The 18780-nt window shown below is 41.8% G+C and overlaps 2 protein-coding genes across 4 annotated transcripts in view; both read right to left on the bottom strand.

The window, feature by feature from the left end:
• ambra1b (autophagy/beclin-1 regulator 1b) overlaps positions 1 to 9714 on the bottom strand; it is a 19638-nt gene extending 9924 nt beyond the window's left edge. For 2 of the 3 annotated variants that reach the window (XM_017485438.3, XM_053685501.1), the window contains exons 1-10: positions 9377 to 9714; positions 7154 to 7379; positions 6916 to 6974; positions 6630 to 6813; positions 4783 to 4955; positions 4630 to 4696; positions 2307 to 3700; positions 1239 to 1325; positions 970 to 1149; positions 91 to 171 (exon numbers count right to left, since the gene is read on the bottom strand). In XM_017485438.3, the coding sequence (XP_017340927.1) occupies positions 91 to 171; positions 970 to 1149; positions 1239 to 1325; positions 2307 to 3700; positions 4630 to 4696; positions 4783 to 4955; positions 6630 to 6813; positions 6916 to 6974; positions 7154 to 7285 (2357 nt within the window). In that variant the 5' untranslated portion in view covers positions 7286 to 7379; positions 9377 to 9714. The remainder of the gene's footprint in view (positions 1 to 90; positions 172 to 969; positions 1150 to 1238; positions 1326 to 2306; positions 3701 to 4629; positions 4697 to 4782; positions 4956 to 6629; positions 6814 to 6915; positions 6975 to 7153; positions 7380 to 9376) is intronic. The other variant, XM_053685500.1, reaches the window with a different exon arrangement.
• A 5675-nt stretch (positions 9715 to 15389) lies between these two features.
• Positions 15390 to 18352, bottom strand: glcea (glucuronic acid epimerase a). The gene is made up of 4 exons (XM_017484801.3): positions 18223 to 18352; positions 17196 to 17785; positions 16702 to 16941; positions 15390 to 16580 (listed from the first exon to the last, which is right to left on the bottom strand). Exons 2-4 carry the CDS (start codon positions 17683 to 17685, stop codon positions 15556 to 15558), a joined length of 1755 nt encoding a protein of 584 aa, XP_017340290.1. The 5' UTR covers positions 17686 to 17785; positions 18223 to 18352; the 3' UTR covers positions 15390 to 15555.
• Positions 18353 to 18780: the final 428 nt, after the last annotated feature.

Raw genomic sequence — 18780 nt, 5'->3', positions numbered from 1 at the left:
GACATTTCAAATTTTCCAGCTCATCTAACAACAGAGAGATTTAATACTCAAGGCTGCTAACGTAAGCAAACCCGGTGCAGGTTTACTGACCGTGGCACAAAACGACCGAGGGAGGGTGCAGACATTCGTGCATTGCGTGGCATTCTGTGTCTTGTCCGATCTCCAGGCTCCCTGCAATTAGTGAGACAGTTTAATAGGAACACCTGTACATTTAGTCGTTTTTGCAGTTATCCGATCGGCCAATCATTTGGCGGCAACAGCACGATACATACAATCAACTGTTTCCACCCACAGAACTGTCGCTCACTTCTGTTTTTCACATCATTCTGTGTAAACTCTACAGACTGCCATGTGTGAAAATCCCCGGAGTTCAGCAGCTCCTGAGATACTCAACCCAGCCTGCCTGGTACCAACAACCAACGCCACGGTTAAAGTCACACAGATTGCACTTTTTCTTCATTCTGATGCTTGATCTGAACATTAACTGAAGCTCTTGGCCTGTATCTGCGTGATTTTATGAATCGTGCTACGGTCTCATGATTGGCTGATTAGATATAAAGTGCCTAATAAAGTGGACGCTGAACGCATATAAATGGCATATACTTATTTCAAATAAGAAGCCATATTAAGCGTATCCATAAGAAAACCTTAGCTTTATTTGGAATGACAAATGACAGAACTGCACTGCTCAGATCTAGTGAATGGTTTGAAACTGGCCACATCAACTTTGTGTACAAAGAAACAAAGGTGATGTGAGCAGGCACTTATCATTAATTCTTATTTAAATGACTTGGGTAACAGTCACATCTGTTCACTAATTCATGTTGTAAATAAGTACACTGACTTTAATTTTGAGATTAAAATACTGCATTCTGAACGGTCCTTACTTTTCACCCCTATCCGTCAGAGTTCTCCATGTGGAAGGCGTGGCCATGATCACCACCCTAATAAGCTAATAATTACACCTACTCTACGTCCTCGTAGTCGGCATCACTGCCCTCTGCTGGTGCGGAGGAGGGATTGCCCGCCTGGTTGTCGGAGGACGTGGATAAGGTGCGCAGGCGGTTCTGTAAGGAGCGCTGACGAATACTTTCTCTCCTAGACAGATACTGAATCATCCTCTGGGCATAGTATGCTGCTGGAGACAACCTACAGAACACAAAACACAAAAACACTACGTGATATGGAAATGCGGCTGAATTTTGGACACCAGAAGTTTAACAGGCACCCTTACACACCTGGCAGGATCTGGGTAGATAGGATGATCACGGGAACCGGATATGTCGTACCGGGAGAAAGGAAAGAGCGAGGACTCCAAAAGCCTCCTGAAAACGGAGTACAGTATGTAACGAATCTGGATTTTTCCCTGCACGTGCAAGAACATTTTCCATTCCTGATCATACAACCTATTATTGTTTTTATTTATTTATTTAGAAAAGATTATACTTCCTTTTCTAATTGCTAATCCCAACACTTTATTAGGATTTATGAGATGAGATTACACACCCCACGCCCAGGAGCCCTTCATGTGTTCAGCATTCTACTATAGAGATTATTTTTCCTAATTAACATATATTTTTTTTTTGTTTTATTCTGAGATCGCTTGGACTCGTCAAAAAGAAAAAAATCTCTGTCATTTGTTATGCAAGACATCAGAATGAAAGCAGCTCATTATGACAAGGACATCGCAAGAATATGGTAATATACACTACCGGTCAAAAGTTTGTGGACGCTCGACCGAAATGTTTCTCATGATCTTAAAAAGCTTTTGGTCTGAAGGTGTGTGATTAAATGTTTGAAATCGGTGTTGTAGACAAAAATATAATTGTGCCGACATGTTCATTTCTTTCATTACAAAACTAACATTTTATTTACAAAAATATATTTTGTTTAAACAGACGACTCGGAGCGATATGTTCTGAAAAGCAGCCGATAAGAGTCCGCGTCGGTGTGAACTCCTTTAATACTGTTTAAAAAGCATCTCAGGGAAATTCCTCAAGAAATCGGTCGAGAAAACGCCAAGAATACGTTTCTGGAAATTCTCGGCAAAAAGGTGTCTACTCTGAAGATGATAAAATATAAAATTATTTTGATTTATTAAGGATTTTTTATCACAAATTAATTCCCATAGTTCCATTTGTGTTACTCCAGAGTGTTGATGACTTTTATGACTAAACTTTTGACCGGCAGTGTATAAAGTATACTGACGTTTTTCAACATCGGTTAGCTAACTGCATTTAAGATTTCAGAGGATAAGACACGAGTTACGTATAAAATAACAACATTAGGAGGATAAAACTCGGAACCTTCTGAGCGAGTCCTCGTCAGTATTGTCCACAGGCACATCCGTGTTTAAGGCTTCTTGTGCTGCTTCAGTGGAGGGATTGGCTGTGGCCTGCTGATACACTCTCTCCCACTGGCCTGTGTCCTGATTATACACCAGGTCCACTGGCTGTTGGCCCTGCATAGGCTGCTGCCCCTCTTCTGTGCTATGGGATTCTTCTCTCGAATTCTGTACAGGCACCTCGAAAGCAGGCACGGGCATCTGCCAGTGTGGCCCATCATGAGCCGATGCGGAAGAAGCTTGGCTTGAACGCTCCCAACGCTGGGTGTCATGGTTGAAGGTGAGCAGGTTGTGGCATGAGCGGCAGCGGTTAGGGTGGTTGTGGTGTAGGTTGGGACTGCCGGTGCCGTCCGCGGCGTAAGCGGAGTTCCGATGCGAAGGCCCGGCTCTCTCAGAGTCTACGTTGCTAGATAGCAGGTCCTGCACAGGCCCCTGTGTACCTGCTTCCCGGCTAGAACCTGCTCGCTCCAGATCCTGCATGCGCTCGTATTCCATGAAATAGCGGCTCAGGTTGCACTGGAGGACGTTGCGGATGGAAGCTGGGTTGTTCCGTTGGGAGTTATCGTAAAAGGGGTGATGGCCGCTACTGGTTCCGTCGCTGGCTCTGCCGTGTCTGGGGTCAGCACCAGGCAGTCCTAGACCGCGGCCTTCGGTGGCCGACGTATAGATGGGTGAAGAAGAAGAGGAGGAAGAGCTGTCAGGGTACCTATGCAGGGAGTGCAGACCCACGGAAGAGGAGCTGGTCCTGGGAGGGGGTATGATCCCCCTTCCCATAATGCCTACTGCCGCCTCACCCAGTGTAGCTCCGGAACTGGTGCCCAGCAAGCTACTGGACCAATCGCCAGCTGGCAACCGAGCTGAGGGGTCTGGAGTGCCACCCAAAGCCATGCTAGTTCTGAGAGACGACAGGCCTCTGTGTAGCACGCTCCCTGCAGTGCCGCTATGCACGCTGCTAAACGCAGAGGGCCTGTCTGACGAAGGCCGTGACTGGTTGGGAGGCTGCGTGTGAGGATGAGAGTGAGAGTGGGCGGAGTCTGTGGGCTGCACAGAAGACGGGTTCGGAACGTTTCGGGATGTGGCAGCACAACGACTGCACAGGCAGCCGAGCCCCAGGTGCTGAGTGCAGCTCTGCGGAGGAGGCCGATCTGCCAGCTCGGTCCGCCCGGGATACTGAAACAGAGGCATGCTGGGAGGAGGTTCGCGGGGTTCCGTTCCTCCGGAGGAGCGAGACGACAGGATGTGCAGGAAGTTGTGCAAAATCGGAGTGCGGCGAACGGGAGGGGAACGGAGCACAGAACGCTGGCGGAACAGGGCCATTTCCATGCTGTCCATAGGAACATCAGAGTCTTCATCGTTCTACCGAAAAATAAAAACAAAGTTTGAAGGACGTTTAAAGCAAATAGGACACGGTTAAGCCCATTTTACAACCAGAGGCGATGTAAATATAAGGTGAATACCTTTACTACGCATCAAAGACATAACAAACTGTATAGGACATACGCACCTAATACACTACCGGTCAAACGTTTAGACACACTAATTCTTTGTTTCCACATTTTATAATAATAATAATAATAATAATAATAATAATAATAAAGTCATCAAAACTCTGGAGTAACACAAATGGAACTATGGGAATTATATTGTGATAAAAAATCCAAAATAAATCAAAAATAATTTAGTAGTTTATCATCTTCAATGTAGACGCCCTTTTTGCCTAGAATTTCCAGAAATGTGTTCTTGGCGTTTTCTCGACTGATTTCTTGAGGAATTTTCCCCCAAGATGCTTTTTAAACAGTATTAAAGGAGTTCACACGGACGCTGGACTCTTATCGGCTGCTTTTCGGAATATTTCGCTCAAGTCGTCCGTTTAAAAAATACTTTTTTGTAAATAAAATATTAGTTTTCTAATGGTTTTTAAGATCATGAGAAACATTTCAGTCACGTGTCCACAAACTTTTGACCAGCAGAGTACGTGTACAGCAGTTAGAACTTTATTTGAACAGGATGAAATACAGCTCATGTACTTTTACGTTTATAGACATACGCTGTGTGTGTTTATATATATATATATATATATATATATATATATATATATATATCACGAATGTTGTATTCTGTATTGTTTGTATCTGGAAAACCACACCTGTGCTGTATATGAAAGAAACACAATTCAGACCAAAAAAAAAAAACGTATGCTTGGACTTTACATCTCAGGTCATTACCCTGAACATAACACGAAGAGGTAAATGCTCCTTTCTGAAAAAAAAAAAAAGGTTTTGTACCTGTTGGTTGGTTGGGTTCACGATAGCGGTCAGAAGATTGTGTCCAAGAGGATCAAACCTTACAAGTCTGAAATGAGAGGTGAATGTGTACAAATAATTAACAAAAAGGACAAAGTTAAAAGTTGAAGAGTTACGTAAAGTAAGCGTCCTAACCGGACGCGCTCGGTCTCGCTGCCGGTCTTGACTACGGCGAAGGGCTCGGGCCGACTCCAGTCCCAGAAGTGCAGCTCGTTGTTGGTGGCAATAAGCAGCAGCTGGGCTGTGGGGTGGAAGGCCAGGGACGCGATGGCGATGTTCCCTTCTGTGAACCAGCTCTCGCTACCACCCTACGTAACAAACACACAGCACACGTGAACACCAAAGGACCGGGATGAACATGAGCTGACATGTGGAGCAAACCGGCTAACAATCTCTCACAGGTTTTCAGTGGAGTGGAGAGCTGGTGACTGTGTAGGTCATATCGTATGATTTACATCATCATAGGCATTGAACCATACAGTGAGCCCTCGTGCCCTGTGGATCGGGGCACGGTCATCCTGAAAGGCCATCAGGATACAAATATCCCATTAAAAGGATATAATCCCTGGTCCTGAAGTACCCAATAATCCGGCATATTTCCTACTTTGCCTACTCCCAACATGCCTAATTTAACTAATCCGCTAATTAACAGACCTTACTGAATTGAAGCGGGTATGTTAGTGCTGGGAAAACACTCAACTGTCCAGGGTTCTCCAGGACCAGGGTTGAAAACCTGTGCTCTAAGGTGACAAGTGCACCAAAACCAGTCCTTCCAGGATTGTGCCATTTGACGATCGCAGAAATTACCCAAAATCAGCGAAACTCCGCAATATCCGTACAAGCTTGCGATTTTTCAATATTTACCACAGATTTTGGCCAAGACACGCCACGTGCAATGCGTATTCACGCAAAGCCCTCTTTGATTCACGTGTGTCAGACTTGAGAGGTCTTGTTTACCAACAAACATCACGGTGAAAGTCCATGCAAATCGATCAGTACGTTTAGATGGACAACAATAATCCGATATTAACCCGATTAAGGCGATACTCTGATTAAGAAACTAGCATGTAAACAGCGATTTCTGATGATCTTAATCCAACTAATGTCATACTCGAAGTAAACACAAATGGAATTAAGACGTGTGTAGTATCCCTGTTTTAGTCGCATTATCGACGTGCATTACAGACACGTACACACCTTAATCACACTATTAACGTCGTATGGGAGTTTTCACCGCATTTTGCGACAGGACACATACACACACGGCAGCGCTCGACCGTTTAACGCCAAACAAGAGAGCACGGTCATGCTATACGGGCAAATAGACGACTGCGTCCCAAACCGCGTACTTACCCATTATATAATAAGAGAAATACACGTATTTCAGCAACTATATAATGGGTAAATATGCGGTTTCGGACGCAGTCGTCTATTTGCCCGTATGGCATGACAAATAATTAACCGCACTTGAAGCGTTCGTAAAAATAAAAAAATGAAACACCCAAAACTGTATACGGTCCCATAACGAAGACCAACTGTATGTCGATACGTGAAATTCTGGAGGGAACGTCAGACGGCGTGGGGACGTAATGACGTGCCGTTAATCGCTCTATGTTCTATAACACGTAAAAACGGCAACATGAAAGGAATATTCTAAAAGTAACTCACGTAAACACCTTAATCAGAATATTGCCTTATTCAGAATAAGCTCAATAATTAGATTACTGCTGTCCATGTAAACGTAGTCAATTTCGTTCAACTGCATAATAAATCAGTGAACGCAGTCCTGTACAGACTGCCAAACCAAGCTAAAGTCACCCCCCCCACCTTAATTCATCAACCTTCTCTATACATACGTTCAAAATTCTGTTTCCTACCAAAAAAAAAAAAACACCTTAAAAGTAGAATATATTGGATGAAGTCCAAGACTATAAAAACAGTAAAATACTAGTTTGGTGCATGCCAAATACGTCGGTACGTACATGTAGGTCCCAGATGCGCACTTCTCCATCAAGGCACCCTGAGGCCACCAAGCCTGGAATTGTTGGATGGAAAGTCAAACACCACGGGGTCCGGCGGTGACCCACCAGAGAGTGCAGGCACTTCCCTGTTTTCACGTCCGTGATGTAAATGTTATGGTTGACATGAGTGGAAGCCATGAGATTCCTAAGATGACAAGAACAGCATTATGAGAGGTATTTAACCGTGCATGCTAATCACTATGCAATACCAAAATACCCATGTAACTGATAACTCTTTACTTCCTACCGGTCTGGGCTGAAGGCCAGCAAGAAGGTTGAGCGAGGATTATCAGGCAGTTCCACTTTCTGTTGGAAACACAATAAAAATCCACACAAACCAGTACATAGTATAATTTTTAACTGTGCATAAGATCATTTCTTCTTCTTCTTTTTTTTTTTTTAAATTAAGGTTACGTTCATTGACAGGGCACAACAGTGCAGTCTGATCTGAACAGACTGAAAGGTGCTATTGAAGCATATTATACCTGACTCTGTAGTTTCATCCAGCGTGTCCTGTCCTCCACAAGCTGCTGCAGGAGCCGCTGGGATCCCAAAATCCGAGCTCCACGCTCTCGCCCCGACAGGACCAACACTGCATTCCTGTTCTGCACCGCCATCTCGCTCACGCGCTCTCTGTTTCTACAGCAGTCTGGCTTGGCACTTCCTCGTGCACAGATCACTTATTATTCAGCAGCATATAGGCCATGTGTACTACAAGAGACAAGAGCATATCGTTGAGCATATAGTGACCATCTGCATGCAAACTGGTACCACAACTAAAAAACAAAACGTCATGTATAACGAACACAGCAGAGTAATAGCCACCACCATAACCTTATTTCATGTTTCATCAAGTGTAATGAACATGTGATTCAGCTAGAGGATGCACTGTTAAATTGTGTGTATATAGGGTCTGGTCAGTGTTAGCGGTCTTGTTTTTTTTTTTTTTTCCCTTCCTTCCCAAAAACAACTGTTTAAAGAATACGCAGATACACTATATATAAATACACTATGGAGAAAAGTCTGCGGACACCTGACCATCAGTCCCGTCACAGTGTGTTCCTTCCCTACACTGTTCCCACAAAACTGTAAGCCTACAACGGTACCGAATCAACATCGTAATACGCTGTAGCATCACAATTTCCTTTCAGCGGAACGAGGAGGCCCAATCCTGTCCCAGCACAACCATGCCCCTGCGCACAAAGCGAATCTCCATAAAGACACGCCTCTCGATACGCGTCCTTGTGTACTCGTTCGACGCCATCGTACGGTGCCGAAGTTCAATTCCAATACTCAAGAACGAATGAAATTACTCGGATGTGTTCTTGATATCGAGGATGCGTCAGGTGCAGACTCGAGCGCACCGAACCTTGAAACGCTCGAGGTCCCAGAAGTCACTGCGGCAAAACGTCGGACGATGGAACTATAAGTTTTATATACACCACACTAGCTTCCATCTTGAGGTAACACTAAACTCGTTCGCTTAGTTTTCAGTTAACGTGAAATAAAATAAAAATGTTTTAAAAAACGATAACGTTACATTTGTCATATTATAAATGTTGGATTTATTGTTCCACGTGTTACGAGTAAACGTGCTGGGAAGGAACAGGAAGCTCGCAGCACATCCAAATTCTTGCAAAAGACGCCGTCTTCCTATCCCGTCTTGTCCTTCCGAGTCCGTTCTTCTAACGCAAGTCCGTACTTCGTGTCCTGCACAGAACCCCGACCTCAACCCTCCGAACACCTTTGAGATGATCTGGAACGCCGAGTGCACCTCAGACCTCCTCTCCAAAGGTATAACCAGCGCCTGATCTCATGAAAGATCACAAATCCACACATCCATGCTCTGAAATCTAGTGGAAAGCCTTCCCATGAGACTGGAGGTTATTGTAACAGGAAAGAGAGGACTGGGATGCAGCAAATATGTCAGTCATGTTGACGTGTCCACAAACTTTTGGTCAGAGAGAGTATTGCTTACTTGTACTTAGAAAAGCTTAATGCTCAACCAAAAGCATTAATTATAACTAATTTGAGACCCAAATCCCAGCTAGATCTCAGGAGGATGCTGATGAATGGATAATGTCTGAAACCTGGTGCTGCTCCAAAACAATATTCATTCAAACAACTTCCGTCTGCTAGCTTTATATATATATATATATATATATATATATATATATATATATATATATATATATATATATATATATATATGTGTGTGTGTGTGTGTAAAATGTATTTATATAATTTTGATCTAATGGGATGGTTAAGGCACTAGCTACACAGCCTGGCTTGAAGCTGCGTCAAAAATTTCAATGTTCTGAGGCTGAGATGTTTAACCGTCATGCCTTTTTTGTTATCCTGACACGCAAACAACAACAACAACAACAACAACAACAACAACAACAACAACAACACACAAACACGCTGTAAAACATTATACAGCACCTGTCTGAGTCTAGCTAACAATAACTTGATAACGATAGTCACTAGCGTGCCCGCCCAAATATGGAAACTGGACGGCAGCTAGCTAGCAAGATAAGCTACGCTAGCAACAATCAAGCTACCAAGCGCAGACGCTGCTTTCCTTTCATTTTTTTCTATTCGAAATAAATACAATACCAGGATAACGTATCACTAGTAATGGTCATAAATATATATAGTTTCGTATGTAAATGTAAAAAAAATAAAAATATATAAAAAATAAAGACCTGTTTTCTTGTCTTTCCAGTGAAAAGTGTCATCGAAGGCGTAGCTACAAACTCGCTAGCTACCCAGCTAACACAGCCTAGCTTGTCTGCTATTAGAAACCAAGCAGAACTGGCAACTACGGTTTTTCTAAACGATGTCATACAACGTCCCACATATCCACCGGGTTACATTCATCTCCTTTCAAATAAAAAGTACCAGTCAGACCATTTTGATGACTTCAAATCCTCTCCAGGAGTCGAAGAGAAGGAGGGGGAAAAAATATTCCTAAAACGTTAGTTAACTAGCTTATGGGCTTGTGGACATCTTGACGTAGCCAGACATTTTTAGTCGAGCTGAGATGCTGCATAGTTTCTACAAGTCTGACTAATAGAAAGCCGAGAGCATGGATTCAAACATGGTCTGAGGGAGAAGTTTCAAGGTTTAGGTTTCTTGTCGTTAAGTTAAACACATTCCTACACAGATACTGTGCAAAAATGATCAATGAAGTCGTATGTAAACATTGAACACAGACAAAAGACTGTGAAAGATTATTAATGTGATCAAACTGGGGGGTGCACATAGAAATTATTCTTATTTTAAATTCATTTGACCTGTATGTAAGTCTGGATTGTCAACCTGTGATGTACATAAAACTTAGAAATCTTGATACATTCAATCAATTATACACAGGACATTAAGCTGAAACGTCACCAAACAGAGACGTCTATTGACATACTAGTACTATAAGAGTACTGTTAGCCACTAACAGTACTGCTGGTAAAACTACTGATAAGACTACTTCAAAATGGATAGGTTTTTAGATAGAGGATGCAGTCACTTTGCCGAGAAAGTTCATACAGAAGAGCCTAGCGTGCAAAAATTTGACGACTCTATGGGGCCACAAGGGGATGCACCCTACACAAGGAGGGCCTCATGTTGAAAAAGTCTGAGAACCACTGCTCTAAGCAAGTAAACAGACAAACAAAACAAAACTGTAAACATTGTAAGCAGTCAAAAAGTGACATAGTGGTAGATATTGCATGTACTCTAAATTATTAATGCACGCTAAGCAAGTAATAATAATAATAATAAACATTCTAAACATTGTATACAGCCAAAATGCAGTCAAGTGTAAGGTTTTTTTTTAAAAATTGGTTGTTTAAAAAAAAAAAAAAAGCATCCAGTTTCTTATATATATCATAGCTAGCTGTAATGAGTGATGTATATTTTACTCCTCAAACAGGAACTATATTTACATTTACGGCATTTGGCAGACACCCTTATCCACCCAGCGGTGTAAGCTTGGCAGTGTTGGGATTTGAACTTACGACCTTCTGATCAGTAGTCTAACATCAGTAGTCCAACCACTGAGCTACCACTGCCCTATATACTCAGAGTTATACATTTACATTTGCATTCATGGCATTTGGCAGACGCCCCTATCCAGGGCGACTTACATTTATCTCATTTATACAACTGAGCAATTAAGGGTTAAGGGCCTTGCCCAAGGGCCCAGCAGTGACAGCACTGAGATTTGAACTCACGAACTTCTGATCAGTAGTACAACGTCTTAACCATCTTAACCAAAGCAAATACTTGTATATACAGTATAACTCATGTAAAGGTGCAATAGTTAATACTTTTTATTTCATGCTATGACAAATAATGGGGGAAATTATGTAAAAAATATATTTTTTAAATAGTTTAAGCCACTTTCTCAGAACAAGCATATTACGTAGTTGCCATTTGCCTACTATCCGTCCTAAACAGTATCTGAGATTAGAATCAGTGTGCCCCAAATCCTAGGATGTTGAAATGAGGATCTCAGAAGTACCCAGGTCAGGCTTTCAAAGTCTGGAGCCGTGGACACTTTTATAAAAATTTATTTTAGCTAATATTGCCCACAGGAGCTTTTTGACAGTTTGCTTTTCGACGCATTTTAGAAAGGTGTAAATAAAATGTGGGAAAATAAATCAAGGGAATGGTAAATTAAATGATATCGTATAAATTATATAAGGAATAATGAATGAAGAAAAGCTGAAATGCAATGAGGAGTTTGTTTACGGCAGCAACGTTCTCTTCCGTTACATGACGTGTTAGTGTGTCCCAGTACTTGTTTTGCTACACACTCAAAACTATGTACTTTTTCTTCACAAAAAGAGTACATACTTGTAGTGTAGAAAATAAGTAGGCGAATTGGGACGCAGCATATGTTTGTATTTGGACCAGCCTCTTGTCAGTCATTTTATAGACACCACCCACAACACCCCTTCACATCCTCTTAAATCATTATGAAGAGAATAATGGAGAGTTGTAACTTATGAGTTGCAATTTGTTTTTCATGCAGTTGGATGTCCAAGTGTGCTTGAAAGTGATGTTATGACAGTCCTTGCTAATGATAGCAAGGTTAGCATGCTAACTCTAGTTGAACCGTCATAAGATTTGGGGGCGAAGCCTTGTGGAAATTGGTGGAAATGTGGGCGGGGTTAGTGAGTAAAAAGAAAAAATTATTCAAATCTTATTAAACACCAGGTAAGAAGTGAAAAGCACTACTTTGTTTATTTCTTAAGCTGTGAGCAGCCATGTTGATTTGACGTCACTCATTAAACAACTACAGAACTCGTAGTTGAGAAGACTACTCCAAGTTGAGAAGGCATTTTCTTTGGCTTTTACTGGTTGGAGGTGGGGAATTTCAAGATTCAAGAAAACCTCGAGCTGAACGCAGCATAATTTGGGCTGGGTACTTTAGGTCATGTGCAACTTTTAAATGTGAATAGTGACATCTTTGGCAGAGTTAGAACATCTTATGGGTTACTACTGTAGATCGCATCACGTACAATTTGTTACTGTTTTCATCTCTTTCATTCATTGTTCATTACAACTGTTCATTGTTTTCTTTACTTCCCAGTTATGCTCATTCTTCTTTTATTCATTCTGGACAGTTCCTCAAATGTGACGTTATTAGCTTTCATTCATTCAACCATCCGTCCATCTTCAGTAAGGTCTTCATCCTGGCCAGGCTCACAGTATATCCGTAGCTATTCTGGGAACATTCGGCACAAGGCGAGAATAGACCCTGGATGGGACTCCCTTCCATCGCTGTATTAGTATTTATGTGTCACTGAATACTAATGATTAAAATAGTTGTGTGACAACTGACAGAAATAAACATTCATGTCTAAATACATTTATTTTGACCTTCAAAGCTGCTCATAATATAAAACCATGAACTCTAGCACATCTGTACTAAGAAAGATGTGTTACATCAGCTGTAGAACAATATTCAAACCTCAATATACATGTTAATACAAACAAACCTCACTTTGACTGTCATTCTACCAATAAAATAGAAATAAATTCTACATTGTACGTTACACCAGGTACCAATAAAATATAAATAAGACATACAATATAAGTTACACAATTTCAATATAATTTTGAAAATATTGCACAAGACCTTGAAAAGGCCCCATCTTCATGAAAGGACCTAATGTCGTGTTCGTCATTTCCTAGTTTTATCGTACATCACCATTTTTAATACATGCTTCTGTTATTCTGTTACTGACAAACAATATTTGAATAAAATCACAATAGGCAACATTGGATGTGCTTGTCTTAAAGTGCATGTAAATATCTGCATCGCCACCACTATTTTGGAAGTATGAAGTAACATTGCTGCTAAAATGGTGTTTTCCAACCTCACAATGTGTGAATGTATGTGTGAGAAGAGCATAGCTTAACTACTGGATAACTTTTCTCAGGGAAAATGTCTAAGTCCTTCATTTTGATCAGTATACACTGCTTTGTGCTCATAAATTTGCACACCCCTTGCAGAATCTGCAAAATGTTAATAATTGAAAAAAATCATTAAAATTGCATTTTGTTATTTATTACTTAGTCCTGCCCTGAATAAGATATTTCACATAACAGATGTTTACATAAAGTCCACAAGACACAATAATAACTGAATTTACACAAATGAACCAGTTCAAAAGTTCACATGGATGATCGATGACTGTTTTATGTTTTGTGAGAGTTGTTCATGAGTCCCTTGTTTGTCCTGAGTAGTTAAACTGCCCCCTGTTCTTCAGAAGAAAAAAAACTTTAAAAAAACAAAACAAAACAATTTACACTGATAAATCAGTTCAAAAGTTTACACCAACCTGGCTCTTAACGTTTCATGTTGCCTTCTTGAGCATCAGTGAATGTTTGCACCTTTTATAATAGTTTTGTATGAATCTCTCAGTTGTCCTCAGTGTGAAAAGATGGATCTCAACAACATATAGCCTCTGTTGGAAAGGGGTCAAATACAGAGCCCTCCACTAATATTGGCACCCTTGGTAAATATGAGCAAAGAAGGCTGTGAAAAATCGCCTTTATTGTTTAACCTTTTGATCTTTTATTCAAAGAAATCTCCAAAATACTCTGCTCTCATGGATATCAAACAATTGCAAACGCAGCAAAGGTTTACCAAAAACATTTACTCTGTTAAATATAGGTGTGCAACAATTATTGGCACCCTTTTAGTCAATATTTTGTGCTACCTCCCTTTAGCAAGATAACAGCTCTGAGTCTTCTCCTATAATGCCTGATGCGGTTGGAGAATACATGGCGAGGGATCTGAGACCATTCCTCCATACAGAATCTCTCCAGATCCTTCACATCTCGTGGTCCATGCTGGTGGACTCTCCTCTTCAGTTCACCCCACAGGTTTTCTATGGGTTTCAGGTCAGGGGACTGGGATGGTCATGGCAGGACCTTGATTTTGTGGTCAGTAAACCATTTCTGTGTTGATTTTGATGTATGTTTTTGATCATTGTCCTGCTGGAAGATCCAACCACGGCCCATTTGAAGCTTTCTGGCAGAGGCAGTCAGGTTTTTCTTTAATATCTGTTGATATTTGATAGTCCATGATGCCATGTATCCTAACAAAATGTCCAGGTCCTCTGGTAGAAAAACAGCCCCAAAACATTAAAGATCCAGCTCCATATTTAACCGTGGGCATGAGGTACTTTTCCATATGGCTACCTCTCTGTGTGCGCCAAAACCACCTCTGGTGTTTACCACCTCTGAAGACGCTCGAGTTTGTTTTTGGATGAGAGTAGAGGCTTTTTTCTTGAAGCCCTTCCAAACACCTTGTGGTGATGTAGGTGACTTCGGATTGTAGTTTTGGAGACTTTCTGACCCCGAGACGCAACTAACTTCTGCAATTCTCCAGCTGTGATCCTTGGAGATTTGGCTACTCGAACCATCCTCTTCACAGTGCGTTGAGACAATATAGACCCACGTCCAATTCCAGGTTGATTCATAACATGTCCAGTTGACTGGGAACTTCTTAATTATTGCCCTGATGGTGGAAATGGGCATCTTCAGTGCTTGTGCAATTTCCTTATAGTTAGTTACTTCCCATTTTTGTGAAACTCAACAACCTTTTGCCACACATCACATCACACATAACAATTTCCTGTTCCTAGTCACCCAGGTGTACTAAAAAAAAAAAAAAAATGTATATCACATACAATTAAATGTAATGAGAATATACTTAAAATATATTTTTCTCATATGAATTCATAGGGGTGCCAATAATTGCTGCACACCTATATTTAGCAAATATATATTTTTTGGATAAACCTGTGTTGTGTTCACAATTGTCTCCATTAGAGCAGAGTATTTTGGTGGATTTTGTTTAAGAAAAGATCAAAAGGTTAAACAATAAAGACAATTTTTCACAGCCTTCTTCGCTCATATTTACCAAGGGTGCCAATATTATTGGAGGGCTCTGTATGCAGAAGATGCTGGAAAAAATAAAGAATGTGCAGGATCTGGAGGATTTTTCGGAAGAAAAGTGGGCAATTTAAATACTCGGGACAAACAAGGGACTCATGAACAACCATCATAAAACATAAACACAGTCATTGATCATCCGGGTAACGACACACAGGATTAAGAATCAAACGTATGTAAATAACGTAAACGTTATTATTGTGTCTTGTGGACTATATGTAAAGATCTGTTATGTGAAATAACTTATTCAAGGCAGGACTACATAAACAACAAAATGCAGTTGTTTTTTTTACAATTAATATTTTGCAGATTCTGCAAGGGCTGTGTAAATTCATGAGCGCAACTGTACATGCTGATTCAGTCTTTAAAAATAGATCAGGAGGTTCTTTCCACTAAAAATCTTTTCGGCGCATCTCTAGTTGTGCTTGGCCCGACCCCCTTTCAGGTAGCTTTTCCAGCGTTTTGCATACTCTCTAAAAATTGGACTGCTGTCTATAGAGGAGAGCAGCTGCAGTTGATTTATGTGAGTGGTGTGGTAGTCCCAGCGTGCCAGATTTGGTGCCACACCCAACGTGAAATGCCTCAGGTCATAGACAGTTCCAGAACCTGTATCAAACAGTGGCAGCATGGCTTTCAGGGACTCTAATCCTCGGCTAAACAGTATGCCTGCCTCTCTGCCGAGTTTGTCCCCTGCTATTTCAGCCACATCGTACAGTCCGATCAGTGAGTATATGAAGCCGTTGAGCACGAAGGAGCTAGGTGTTGTGGGGTACTCTTCATACCAGTCATACTTGTTCATGAACAGAGCTTTCACGCCATGCTGCTCTGACATGCGTTTGAAAGGTGCAGTTGCACGTATGGCTGCACTGAGGTACACAAGGTCGTGTGTGACGAGGTAAGCCCTCACCAGTGTGGACATGGCCTGTCCCTGGGCCATGGCAGAGTACCAGCCGGACTCCAGTGTCCTAAAACCTTCCCCTAACTTACGGGCCACTTTGATGGGCCACCCACCTTGCTCGTCCTGGTTGCGTAGGAGCCAATCACTAGCAGCAAAGAAGGCAGCCATGTGAGCTGTGGAGGAGATGGTGATGTTGCTGATGAAGCCTGAGCCACGCAGTACCAGCTGGACCACGCGTCGAGGAACGATCCGAGTCGCCTTCACCACTTTGGTATTAGACAAACCCACTCCCTTACGCAGGTCAGTCACCAAGTCTCGGCTCAGGGTACTCCAGGCTGCCTGTGGTCCAACGCCATAGGTGACTTCCCTGTCCTTGAGGGAAATGAGAAGGGAGTTGGTGATATAGTGAATGGTATACGGTGGTCCCTTCTCTGTTGTCTCCAGCACCACTGACACACTACCATTTGAAGTGAACTTCACATCAAAGGACAGGACAAAATCCTTTGGGTTGTCCAGAAGCAGAGATACACCCTCTGAATTATCTACACAAAACAAACGAGACTTAGCTAAAAGTATATCAATTATATAATTATGCTATGTTAAAGTCTAGTATAAAACGGTAATCCTCTTTGTATTTTGACAGTTCATCAATAGATCATTTACCTGGTGTGGTGAACTGGTAAATAGTGGCTGTGTGACCTGGGTCATGGACCTTGGCAATGGAGCAACCTTTAGGGACTGTCCAGGGATTGGGACTGCCCTCTCTCTCTTCTACGAACCCATAAGTCTTTATGCTAGGTGGCTTCTCTGTAAGATTCTTACTGTAGTGACTTAGTCCATACTGAGCTATCTGGATTGGGTAAAAGTAGCCCTGTGGTCCCCACTGTGTGGAAATGGGCACACCTAAATTAAACCAAAGAAACAGAGTTAGAATGGGTACCGGGTGTCAGGTTAAGGCGAGTGAAATATCATTAAGTTTTGTAGATTAACCCCTTAATGTCACTGCATGTTATTTAGATATTCCTACAGCACGTCATTCAGTAACCCCTATAAAGTAAGTACACCTATTACTAACGAATTATAATGGGTGTGAAGTTTCTTATTATCCTATATAGTACTTTCCCCTGTAATGTCATATGCTGCGATCTCTCACATACCTTCCACTCCACTGATGCACTTCACGCGGTCTCTCACCTCCACGTTGTAGACTTCGAATGACATGAAGACCCCGTCAGGATGATAGGGTTCTCTTTGGGCGTACACGCGTGAGTAGCTGTGCGAGAACTCAAATCGCTCTGTACCCTCATACTGAACGATACGCCCATAAACGTTAAAGTATTTCTCCACCCAGCTGAAAGGAAGGTACACCTCGTTGCCCTCTCGGCGCCCTTTGATCGTCATATCCTCATTAATGAGACAGTCAATCTGCTCATACTGCACCTCCCTGGTGACCAGGGGCACTTCCGGGAGCTGCCCGTGGTCCTCTTCGTCCTCTGTAGTGGGTGCAGGCTCAGGTTGGGGCCTGGTTGGGGGATGCACAGACACATCGCTGGAGCACTTGTTCCACAGCACAATTGTGATGAGAGCAAAGACCGCACAGAGGACTATAAGTGTTTTGTGGTTGACTCTTGCCACCAGGCAGCGCATCCTCACTTCAGAGCCATGCAGAGGCGTGGGACGAGATAGGAAGAGACATCTTACTGAGATCTTACTGAGCTGTCTCAAGGATGCCTTTTAGGGTCTGGAGCTTGGTGCGTACAGTAAAATTCCATTAGTGATCATATGGCAATCCAAACATAGTAGATAGGTAAATATAGGTGTGCAACAATCATTATTAGGAGGAGTAAAAATGATGTTTAATAATATGTTACAGTATTATAAGCATGCAGGGGTTAGTGAAGCCTACAGCCTTCACAGCATGCATGTACAATATACCAGGGATGATGATGATGATGATGATGATGATGATGATGATAAACAGGATTGTTGGAGGATTGTTTTGTTTGGAGACTCCAACACTTAACTCTGGCTTTAATAGGCCAATAGCTATTAATAGGTATTTTAATTATGGGGCGGATCTGAGGCTGTAAGGGTTCACGTGATTTTTCATTAGCGTTTAGTAGAATGCAGCATAAAAAATACAAACAAACAAATAAACAAACCGAGGAATAAAGTAATGCCTACCTGCGTATGTAGTTTCAGGCGCAATACACCCAAAAAATGCAAACCAGAAGAGAAAAACGCTCCATTTTTATTTCAAATCTAAAGCTATTTTTCAATAAGCCGGCAATAATATGGACGCAAACAAAGCCCTTTTCGCCCACACCTGCACTACTGTACATGACAGAGTGACACAGCTTTCAGCCAATGAGAACGCAAGTGACAATCACACCATCCAATCAGGCAAAGCGGGTGTGGGCGTGGCTTAAGGCAGCTTTATTATGGGGAACAAGCCTGACGTAGTGCTTTATGTTCCTAACGTTCTACTTATCTGTTATCTATTTAGAATTTAAATGATTTTTTTTCTAATGAGATTTTAGTTCAGAATGTTTAGATATAGAAAATATGAATTATGTTCAGTTCCAGACTCCAGTCACCAGATGGCACCATTTATTCGGCTATTCTCTAATGAAGTGGTTCCCAAACCTTCCAGGGCAAGGCCCCGCAAATGGCATTAACATTTGACAGAGGCCCCCCTTTTGCAAGAAGTCTTTAAAACACATTAAAAATACAGACTTCTGA

The sequence above is a fragment of the Ictalurus punctatus genome, chromosome 14 (assembly GCF_001660625.3).
Source record: "Ictalurus punctatus breed USDA103 chromosome 14, Coco_2.0, whole genome shotgun sequence".
Classification (NCBI taxonomy): domain Eukaryota; kingdom Metazoa; phylum Chordata; class Actinopteri; order Siluriformes; family Ictaluridae; genus Ictalurus; species Ictalurus punctatus.
This window is presented reverse-complemented; position numbering and strand designations above follow the sequence as displayed.